This window comes from Sinohyriopsis cumingii, chromosome 10, assembly GCF_028554795.1.
Source record: "Sinohyriopsis cumingii isolate HCF-2022 chromosome 10, ASM2855479v2, whole genome shotgun sequence".
Lineage (NCBI taxonomy): Eukaryota > Metazoa > Mollusca > Bivalvia > Unionida > Unionidae > Sinohyriopsis > Sinohyriopsis cumingii.
This window is the reverse complement of record NC_142970.1, coordinates 46,325,734-46,338,343: the sequence shown is the minus strand read 5'-3', so window position 1 is coordinate 46,338,343 and position 12,610 is coordinate 46,325,734. Positions and strand designations below refer to the sequence as shown.

General features: G+C 36.2%; 1 protein-coding gene across 1 annotated transcript in view; it reads right to left on the bottom strand.

Moving 5' to 3' along the window:
• LOC149789981 (uncharacterized) overlaps positions 1-12,610 on the bottom strand; it is a 52,365-nt gene that overhangs the window by 1,776 nt on the left and 37,979 nt on the right. Inside the window, exon 2 of the mRNA XM_089973154.1 lies at positions 9,950-10,938. Within this exon, the coding sequence (XP_089829280.1) occupies positions 9,950-10,938 (989 nt within the window). The remainder of the gene's footprint in view (positions 1-9,949; positions 10,939-12,610) is intronic.

Genomic DNA, 12,610 nt, shown 5'->3' with positions numbered 1-12,610 from the left:
CAAAAATACCAAAATCTTTTCATTCCAGACCAAATGGAAAAGTTGTTGCAATGCGCATTCGTTCACAATATGAGTCCAAATTTCAATTTTAACTAGACACGCCATTTTCTTTTGAAAGTAATGTGTAGCGCGCAACTAAGTTCAAATTTATCTGGGCGGAGTTATGTGCGCAGTAATAATGTTGTTGTTGTGCAATGATGATTCTGCGCTTGTGTATTTAGTTTGGAATACGGCATACATTCAGTTACGTTGTTTCTTGTTGTGTATTTTGTTAATATAATTAAGCATTATGTGGAATAACAAAGTGAGCATATAATAAATACGTTACTGCATTTGTACGGGAAAATATGAATTCGTTTTGTCGGATGGATATACTGCACTCCCAAGGTCGAGAAGTATTGCATCCGAAAACTCGTTTATATGTTCCCATACAAATACAGTACCCTATAATTCTTATATTAGCTTCCAACAGGAATCGAAACATTGTGCTGAACGTCTGTGAGCTGTTTTCTGTTTGATCTTCTGGATCACACATACCGTATCGTATTCTTGTTATACTCAAGACGAACAGTACAAAATTTTAGGAGTAATCTCCTTGATCAAATAGAGCAAAAAAAATGTTTCATTGAGGAGTTGATCGATCATCTCAGTTATAGTGATTTTTGAAAACGACGGAGAAATCGGAGATTGATGAGTCTTGATTGTAAACATGGGTGCTCTTGGGGTACTTTAGGTGTATCAAATTTTGATCCGCCCATATCGCAATAATACGAATATACAAACATTCTTTCAAATGCGGGTCTATAGATCAATGATGAATTTCTATTCATTCATTCATCATAAATGACATTTGAAAATAACGATAAAAAGTATTAATATCCCGTTTTCTAAATGAAATTAAAATGGTACACAATTTCATCGGAATATTTTTTTCCATTCCCTCTCCCCTCTCGTATGTAGGGGACCAAAAAAAAAAACATAGAGTGAGAGAGAAAATCTTATGGCGCTGGACGAAAATATTAAAACAGAATATGTACCAAGTCACCTACAGTAATCTGGTTCGTCGTAACGATGTATTCACGCTTTCCTTGATATCTGTCTACAGTGTTCATAATATTAATGATACATAGTTGCAATCACACATCGACACTAGGTCTGCATGTTAAACTTGTCAGTTACGAGCTTACGAGGCACACATACTGTAGCGTATCTAATGCTTTGTTGTTGTTTGTTCTTAAACCTATTATAATGTTCTAAACTCGATTATTAATTATTAAATATACAAATGTCCAAATGGACGCCCCGTCCCCTCTTCTCTCTCTTTCTCTGTCTCTGTCTCTCTCTCTCTCTCTCTCTGGATTATCGCAGCTAGATACGGGCGAAAATTCATGAAAAAACAAGCGTTGGGGATTTTCGCTTGTGTAATGCGACGATGCCTCTGGACCTATGAGTGATGGTAAAGCTTGGACAAAATATCCAAAGAAGATAGAGAGAGAGAGAGAGAGAGAGAGAGAGAGAGAGAGAGAGAGAGAGAGAGAGAATTGTATAGTCTTTATCAATGTTCAGTAAAGCAGTTTAATGACTGAGATGAACTGTCAATATATTAAAATATTTTAATTACCTCTTGTTGGTTCGTCATTTCGCTTAGTTCCCATTCCACGCTAATTTGCATACGCGAGTACGTGAATGCCTCACAGTTTAAGTTCAGTGTACAAGAAGCTAACCGTGTTTGTAGTGCACTACTTTCTTCACAAAAATCATATTACATGTTCAAATCACACTGATTTAATAAATGTGAATAAAAATAGAAGCTCAAAAAAACAAACAATCAATTTGTCAATTTGCATATGTGACAGTGAAGAACAAGAAATATATTTTGTAGCGGGCACACTGCAGAGTTCCCAGGAGTATATTGTAACTCCATTCAAAGTGGAAATATGTGTATTTTGTATGTAATCTAAATAACATATATGTATAGTATGTACACTGTATCAACGATATACTATCGTTGTATAAATTGTTCATTAAACGGAAACTGGGCAAGCCTCGTTTCCTTTTAATGAAATATTTATACATCTCGTGGTATTTCATTGACACAGCGTATATACTATACATATATTCTCTATCTCCCTCTCTCTCTCTGTATATATATATTCGCTAACTAACTATATTCTGTCATACGTATATGGTGAGTATAGGATTTCAAATGGGGAGTTACTACTTGATAATGAATTAATGAAACAAGCATAATTGAATATTTTGCAATGAATATCATAAATGCAATTCAAATTCGATTACTAATAACATTTACCAACAGATACACATTGCAATTCGAAAGACAAATATTCGTCTAATCAGCAAAACATTCAATACATACTTTTTGCAACACTGGATCTCCAGTGGAAATTCCTGTGTGATGTTATGGTATTCCCTTGGTCAAGTCATCTAGAGTTGTTAATGAGCCATTTAAAATTGAATTTAGGAAACAAGCTGAATCATTTTCATATTTTACGAATCTTGGCGAGTAAAAGTTGATGTTATTCAAAACAGTCATTCATTCAATATCAAATCGTTTCTCACGTAAGATTTTGCTTAACCAATATCTTTCATTCTGAATGGTAAAACTCTAGATAGAAAGAAGAACAAATAATTTTTGGCATTTCATTTCATTCTAGCACGGACACTACACCTTAAAATTCCTATGGGTCAAATGAAATTGTCCCATACGCGAGTCTACACAATTGTGCACACAATTCGATGACCAATAGCATTCACAAGTATATATGTTTTTCTTCAAATTACAATTAAATAGCAAATATCCCTGATAGAAGAAGCCAAGGTTACACAAGAGTTTTCCAGAGCGCGGCTCAAGATACAAACCACATGGCAGATTTATATACGAGCACTGTGGTACATTTCCTGTTTCATTTCTTTTATCATTCAGCCCAGAAAGAGGCGAACCTCTTGTTTTCGCTGTCCAATGTTTGGTGTCTGCCGCACAGGCATGGCGATTCACTTGCGCTTACCACTATGCGCTTACCGTGGATGGTATCGCGAGTAATAAAGAGGCCTAACCGTTGTCCACAATAGCCAACCCAAGTCGCTGGCGCATTGGCATATATCTAACAATGGGGGAAGCTGTAAAGAGGCTATACTGCTTAGTTGGACCCCGGGCAGACGTTTCTGGGTGCCGTGTCGACGCTCTTTGAAAATCAATTGAGGTATGTCGAGGTCGGCGTCAAACATTCTCAACGCATTAGGGATAGTGATTTTGTACCGCTTGAAGCAGAGTTGTTGTGGCCTGTCCTGTACTGTTACTCTGGTGTCAGCCGACCGCCAAATCTCCAGAAAGTACCTCCAGCAGCGTCGGGACCTATATATTTACGCCTCTACTTGCACGGGACCCTGTCAGATTTAAAGCTCAAAGATACCAACACCTTCATGGTGTAATCATTCTCTACCTCTTGTAGTAGTCCTCTTTCTCGCGGTCGCACACAGCCAGTCATGTGTCGGCTTTTTGGCAGCGATGGGCAGTGGATTATACAGACCTCGTCCCAGATGGTGAACCGACGAAATGAATTTCTGTCCCATATGTTATAGGATCCAGTCCTTTTAGACTGTGTAATGGAAGATGTTTTGATACCTTTGTGAGCGGATATTTTCTCATATATACTGATATTTTCTTTTTGATAGATATTTTTAAAGAAAGTCATTAGTTTGAATGGCTTGTTTTCTCAATTCCCTGCCAATATCTATAACGGGAGCATTACTATCTCGACAAAATGAAGTTCCAAAACTTAACCACAATTTTAGAACAGTGATATTTTACAAATGTGACTCCTACATATGATGCTTCAGGATGTATTTTTTGTCAATGTAATGCTGAAGATCGTGAGAGCGAGACACTTTGCGACCGAAACATTCTAAAGAGTTTCATCTGACATTCGTGTATATGTCCCCACAACAACTCCATCTGACATGAAGAGTGAACTGCATGACATCACACAGGAATATCGACTGGAGATCCAATGTTGGAAAACTTTTAAGCAGTCCCTATTTAATTTTCTATTGATTCGAGCTTTTTGATAGCTGCTAGACATTTTGAGCAACCTAGCGGGCTGAAGCATGTTTCCACGAGATTAATATCCATCATGTTTCCACGGGCAAAGCGACTCCCTCCTAGGCCACTGCAGCCAATAATCAGGATGCAGTGTAACTGTACGGAATCACGGACATCGTGCAGGCGAAAGCAATCGTCGACGGTACCGTGCCGTTTATACCATTCTGTGCTACAGCTCCTGAATGTACAAAATATACATTTTCCCCATGTAATGCTCTGCGTGGGTCAACACCTTCGAAATCATTAGAGTGAGCAATATATGATGCACTGATGAATTTGCAATTTGGGTATCTGGTCAGATTAATGTGGTCAGAAGAATAAAACACAACCAAAAAAATCTTCGAAAAGCCGGCACGCTGATTGTAATTTTAACTAGCATGCTAGTGCTCGTGTTGCAGACCGTGCCATTTCCGGACCTAAATATATTAAGTAAACTGGCATTTTCTTAAAGCACATCCCTGTCGTGCCCGTAAATCACGACGACGTGGTAAATGTGCATGTGCACAAGAGAGCTATCATCATGCATATCAATTAAATTTTCAAATCATTCTCCTTATATAGGAATTATAATTTAAGTGTATTCAAACTTCCACGACCCACAACATATTCGCCTGAAGCCATCTGCATCGCTGAAACTCCCTTACGGTCTTTCAGCTGAACGACGGCACGCCCTGCACAAAAATAACGGCGACAGAAAAAATGTCTATAGCATTGACACAGCAATGATGGCTTTGACTGTTGGCATCCCTGTGGCGGCGATTTTAATATTGCGAACAATAATTGCTGCCCCATCTCAGTTGCCGTTGCGATTAAGTTTTGTTTTGTGTATTGATTTCTATGGCTGAGAAGTTCATTCACAAAATTTCCATAAGACAAAAACAAAACAAAACATGATGAAAGCCGCGTCCTCTCCATGAAGCTGACAAATACACGGTCATGGAAAACTAAATACGGTCTAACGTGCATAATGCATACACCGCGATTGTATTTATCAAAAACACATTATTAGTTCTTGGATAAGCACATGAATGTCCTTGAGATGTTTCCTCAATAATGAATGGCTGAAATTGTATGAATTTTCCTTGCCCCGCCTTCTGGAACAACTTTATTATACTATCAATACAATCAGTGTGGTATCCGTCTATTTAGTCGGTAGCCGAGCCAAATAGACAATATAAAAAAATTGGCTGGTATAACGACAGCAAATGGTATTGGCTACATTTGTCTGATTGTGGTCCATTTATCCCACGTTGAATTCTTTGAATACCAAACTAAAACTAGAATGTGAGTAAATTTGATTCGTCCAGTTAAACTAAAAATGTGGGAAAACCGAAAACTTCCATCTCGCAGTGGAACACAAGCAAACAGAGTCTACCCATATTAACGCCCAACAGCGTTGTAATACAGACAGTCTCATTTACATTAACATTGCTACGAGGGATGGGTCTTGCATAACCCACCAGGACAATTACGGTTTAAATGTCAACCTGTACTAATATAAAAACATCGGTTCTCTTTTGAGAATTATATCTACAAATGCTGGTCCTGGAAATGACTGAACGTTATCTGAACACATCATCCTTCCAAATCAAATACTGCAAATATCCAGTCATAAACCGATAAATCTAGAAAACACTAAAAACCTTTGAATGCAATTCAACACCGGAATCGGGTTATCCTTGTTATTCAGTGATACATTTACTGCTGATTTAGTAAAATGTCCTCATTCAGTAGCCATACCGTCACCAGAATATACAGCAATTATATAGATACTTATTCTGCCGTATCCAATTCTGCATTTGTGGTGAATGTCCGTGTTTTAGTCGATACACGTTTTGGTGGAAACGTTGCCCACAGTCTCATAAAAATCCATGTATATGGCTTCTCAGATTTATCAAGCAGAACAATATGACATTACACAGAAATTCACTTCGGAGATCCAATGTTAAAAGATGACGTTTTAGTGGCAAATTTACTATTAATTTGGAAGGAATACTGTTCTTTAAATTTTTGTTTGTGAAAAAGAATTTATTTCCAAATGTTAGTGGTTATCGAATTATGGAATGTTGCTTGAACTCGAGTCTAAAGCTATTTTATTTTCATACGCAAAAATTGATTTCTGCAGCATCTGAAAAAGAATGAAACAAAATGCCAAACATCAGTGTGTTCTTCTTTCTATAAAGGCTCTTTGCCTTAATATGAACATGCTCAAATAAGTAATGATTTAATATTGAATTTATGAAACTCATTGGATAATTTCAACCTCTTGCTCGCCAAGGATTGTTTCATGTATTCATTATTAAATCATTACACGCTTGTGATTCTTTATATATTTAAAATGATTGTGGTGGCGTCTCCCCTAAAAATAACTTTTCATTAGACTAGTTTTCGCCCAAATCATTGGTACTTTTCAGGTTTGATGCACTGACGTCTAGGTTAGTTACAACATATACTGAATAGAGGTTGAAATGGTCATGCAAAATTTCACGAAACTGACGGCATATATAAACTGACAACCAACAGTGCAGAATTAGTTTCTCACTAGCCAGAACGCTTTCGACTCTAAATGAGTCTTTGTTAAGGGCAAATTCAAAACAGAGACAAGACAATCAATAAACACGAAACGCGTTGAAATGATAAATGTTAACATAACTATTTATAATGGGATCAAAGCTAGAAAATGTTTTATGTTCCCGTTAGTTTTGTTTTTGTGTGTACGTAAGTAATTATCACAGGAATGTTGCACTACGACTCTCTCTCTGTCTCTGTCTCTCTCTCTCTCTCTGACAATAAGTAGGCATTGTATTGCATTTGCTCTAACCACCGGTTCATCGCAGACCCATGATACAGTGTGGAATCTACTCATGTAAAATATGACCCCGTTCCCAACGTCTCTTCCATCCAATTATGAAGATGAGTCTATAGTTCTGCGTCAAATTAAAGCAACACTGCGATAAAATTTCATTGAAGTTTGTTTTTTAGTTTGATAACCATAAACTTCAATACATTTTCAGTTAGATGTATAGACACGACTGGATTCTTTCCTAAAGAAATTAGCTTGATACCGTCCTATTTATAATTTACCAAACAATGATGGGAGTCAGTCTTGATCTACACCATTAGCAGTTAGCAATGCACATGTTTATACGGCATTTAAATCATTATGTCATACTTTTCGACATTTCAGATTTCACAACAATAATAATGTTTAATTTATGATACTTCATACAGTGGAGTCTCATACGACGACTATTGATTAAAGGTCAGTTGGTGTTATATTTCCAGCAAATGGTAACCGTTCCCCGACTGGAGTTCTGCAAATTATGGATATTTAACATGTATACATACAAGTTGGAGGTTCAATTGCTCTATTTAATGCACTTTTAAAACATAATTTCCTTATTTTATCATGATTGAATGAAACATCTAATTATACGAATTGATAAGTTCATTTTGTTCAACCTGAGTGAATCCCATACAAAACCACTGTGTCAACCTAACTATAATCCCATTCTCGTGGATCATAGTCTCCAGTGGTTGATTTATAATGAAAGTTCTTTGCATTTTGCATATCTGTTGTCAGTAACTGAACTCTGAATATGTTAATTTTAAGACCTATACCGACACCCACCCAGTGGCATTACGGTCTCTATCTTGAACGGTATCGGAGTTACAAGGGCGACATGACGCCATTTCATTCACATGTCTGGGAATAACAAATGATTTCTTACCTTTGTTAACAGGTTTGATGCACTACTATTACAATAACAAAATGCTGCTGCTGATGACGACGACAACGATGACTTCGGAATTCATAAAAGAGGCCATACCATTTATACGATGTGACGAAAAATAATATTCTTCACAACAAAGAAAGGAAAAAACAATCAGGAACAATAATTCATCCCAGGACATTTTCAAATTTAACATGGGAAAATTAAATCTTACTAAGTATACAAACGCAACAATCCAGGCGATCTTGTCTGAATGAAATCCAGCATAAAATATCTACATGTACCGACCTTACCTAATATAACATATGAAACTATCTGATAACACGGATAGTATTAAGCTTGGTGAACCCAAGTATTTATCAGGAGGGGATTCGGGTTTCAAACAAAATGTAAAACTGAAAGTACGATGAACAGTTCTGCATTATGTTTAATTCGTGCGCTCTGAACATGTATATCTTTCATCGATCTGTGTAGTTTGTTCTTTGTTTGCGGCATAGCAACATATATAGGCCATTTAGTACAGATGTAATTGTAGTAAAGTATCTTAGCAAAATGTTAAACGGTTGCATTACATTGATCACAATTTGAGGGATCTACTCGCTCAACGAAAAATTGCTAAATGGGGTATAGTTAGCCTGCATATGTTCATTACCATGTATCTGGTTCGGCCCAAATTTGTTTACTTACATATTCACATTTGTTCAGAACCTATTTGTGGATCAGACTTCTTAGTACATATTGCTCCTTTGCTTGTGAATGCAGCTAGTCGCAAAATAGAGGGGTGATGAAATTCGTGTTCCTGTGCTCGTATGCTAAAACGATATTTACGTTAATCGCAGTTCATTTAAGTTCTTTTGTTTCCGTTTTGAGTTGTAGATCATTCACAAAGGCTGACAACACAAAGGTCGGATGTTGCAGTTTCGTGTAACTGATGCATTGTAAATGCTGTAACGTTGGGGAAGAAAATAATATATAACAATTGTACATTACTTTTTTGTAACATTACTGAAACTGTTGACATAGTAGCCTACTTGCAAATTTACCATATCTGTACCGCATGAATGCTCTAAAGGCAACACACGAATGCAAGAAGTTACTAAAATAATTGCTACGAGTGAGAATTGTAAATTGAATTCTCTTCTCTCTTTCTGTGCTGTTATGATTTACAACAACGGTATGCTATTCAGACAATGATTTAACTGTGTTACCTCTAATTGATGACAATTTTTAGGAAATAAAATCTGGCATTGTTCGAGATAGGGCATCAGTTTCAACATGCTCTAGGTTTGTGGTGTTCGTTAAGAATTTGTAGGAATAAAAATACTTTCCAGGGATTTTAGTCAAGCTGTATTATATATTTTAACGATCTTCAAATATTGCCACCAAATTTAAATTATATTTTAAAATATTTTCAACAATACAAACATTAACCTATAACTGATATACTGGGTGTTTATGTCAAAACGGTTCCTACATTGATAACTTTCTTGGGATTGAAAGAAAAAGCAGTATAATATTTGGAAGGATGCAATTCGACTTCAGTGGGATGGCAACAATCTCTTCACGATACCACAGAGGATACGGAGACGCCAATGATTCGTGACTGACTTTAAAAATTAAACCGCTGACATTTTGGCGGGATCATCGTCAAAAGTAATTTTACGGAGTTACGGAATAATTGTTTGTTTCTTAAAGAAAACTTTGCAGCTTCGCAGCATTCACGAGAAATCATCCGTTATTTTGGTAGGTATGGGTAAGTATCTACTGGTAGTATGGCACATAATTTTTACTCAGCATATGGCAAATAGAGTGAACTGATGTTCAAGATGACTGCTGGTCAATATTAATGATGGTGCTACTACTAGCAACGATCACAGTTCATATATTCGTTGTCAAAATTATTTCATTTTAAAAAGTTTGTTTCTCATAACGTCATCCGTCATTCTCTTATACTTTGATCACTGACTTAGGTATTATTACGTAAGTACAAGAAAATAAAGACATAGATCGTTGTGTATAGCTATATTAAAGTAGTAACATATCTATTATTTATCTATCTCACAGTTAATCATTACAAAGCTCGCTCACCACATACCTGAGTATCACTTCCATGTTTCACGACCGCCTCCAAGGTCACGTGTGAGTTTCGCACAGCATTTAGTAAGGCCTGGCATTCATGATTTTCCTCTTGTTTTCGAATTGCTTCTTGTTTGTACAGCTGATTTCCTTCAGACTTGACCTTGCGTTCTAAATCATCAAGAAGGTCATTTAAATTTTTCCTGATCTCTTTAATCTTATTTGTCAATTCATGTACTTGTGATTCTAGACTAATGATATATGAATCATTCCTTTTCTCGAAATTCATGAGGTGATCTTCAAGTTTTTTCATCTCTTCAAGGACCTTCGGAGGCTCAACTGCCAGCAGAAGACTGTTAGCATTCTTCTTCAAGTCCAAAACTTGGTCGCAGTTTCTGTGATTTACGATACAGCAACTTGCACAGCAAGCAATTTTATGACCTCTACAATAAAAAATTTCTTGTTCCTCATGTTCTTGGCAGCGAAAGCCCTTGTGATATCTGATGAAGTTCTTTGGGTTTTTTGTTAGCTCTTCTATGGTTATGATGGAGTGGTCCTTCGATATCTTTTGTTTTTTGTGAACATTAAGACAGTTTTCACACATTGCCTCCTCACATACCACACAAAATCCATTGGCTGTGATAGAGACGCCATCAGACTCACAACAGTCGCAATGTCTATCCACTTCCTCTTTCTCTTTGTCTCCTATAGATTGTAAAATTGTATTGATTGGAAAGAGAGAAGCCCGCAAATGTGACTTTTTACCTTTTCTTGAAACAAGAACCACAGTTCTGCATGTTGGACATTCAAACTGCTTCAGGTCCTTTACTTTAACAGCTTTGGATGAAATATAATCTTCCAGGCAACCTTGACAAAACGTGTGTAGGCATGGCAGCTGTCTAGGTGTTTTAAATATACCCAGACAGATTGGACAATGGGGTCTCTCTCTATGCTGACTATCTCCTGGATCTGCAGCCGCCATTTCCATAGTATTGATAATTTCCTGATAGATACATAAAATTTAAATCTTGTCAATCTTGAAGAATGGTTGTGCAGATTTGTCTCGTGTCAATGATTGTGTTAAAACTTTCCCATAGTTCAATGTTCTGTCCTTGTCTACCTCTATTGCTACGTACAGAATATAAATAGAACTGCGATGTATATTCAGGTCATGTTACCTAACCTTCTAGTATCGGTTCAACATACATGTAACTTGAACTGTATACAACACAGATAGGGTGTATTGATGGCAAATAATTTTGAAATCTTTTCAAATATCAGTTTAGTTTAATGTCGTTATCCCATCTCATCATTTCTCTTTGTAAGTAGTCATATACGCTTTAAATAAAGTCATTAGGACTATAACTAAGCTAATTAGTTCATGGGATGTAAAAATGGCTCAGTCAGAAATAATAATAATAATAATAATAATAATAATAATAATAATGTTAATAACAACTGCAATGATATTAACTGTAACAACAAATCAACTACGTAAATCAAATGTTCAGAATAAAAAAATCTCTTGGTATTTGCCAAAGGTTAGGGGACTATGTTTACATTCATAAAGATATTCTCTCCTCCATCTTTATTACATGCATAATAAGCATAGGTGAGATAGGTATGTAGCAATACGTTGAAAATAATAACGTACCTAACCAAACAGTCTATCCATCCCATCCATCCATCCATCCATCCATAAGTCCATCTATCCCATCCACCCATCCATCCATCCATCCATGTATCTATCCATATATCTATCTATCGATCAGTAGGATATGTGAATGACAACTTGTATAACCTTTGTCTTTAGTGTGTGTGCTTGTGTGTGTTTACGCGCATGTGTGTGTGTCTGTCTGTATGTGTGTGTGAGAGAGAGAGGAAGAGATATAGAGAGAGATGAGCAAGAAAAAAGAGGATATCTAAACAAAGTATTCGTCTATCTATCAATACTTAATGACGGAAAGAAACATTTGTGTAATGCTATCTTATATATTTTATACAATTTATTCTTTTTTTTCTGGTTCTGAGAGAGAGCGAGAGAGAGAAAGAGAGAGAGAGAAAGAGAGAGAGAGATGGGGGGGGGGAGCGAGAGAGAGAGAGAGAGGGAGGGAGGGAGAGAGATCGATCTAGGAAGCGACATAATTTATAAAAAGTTAAAGTTCTAATTTTTAGTTCAAATTCACAATTTATTTTTAAAGTTGAAGTTGTTTTATTTCCTGCAGCATATGTTTTGTGATTTTAAGATTTCGTTTTATTTCTACTCCCTCTTTTATCTACAACAGGTGCATGCAGAGTATTAGTTTATCAGAACCACGTGTTTGTTTTCCTGGCGATTGTCATTATCGATTCTTTTCAAAGTAGACAACGATTGTAGCTAGTTACTTAATTTGGACACTTCTGTTTTGTTCTCTTTGAGTTAGCTTGAATATATATATATATATATATATATATATATATATATATATATATATATATATATATATATATATATATATAGAGAGAGAGAGAGAGAGAGAGAGAGAGAGAGAGAGAACGAGATAATATGTGTTTAGTATGTACACTGAATCACTGATATACCACGAGATGTATCCATTGTTTTAAAACGGAAACGAGTTGTATATCAAAGAGACAGCGTAAACTCTACAGATTGTTTATTTACACTTAATACAAATACACA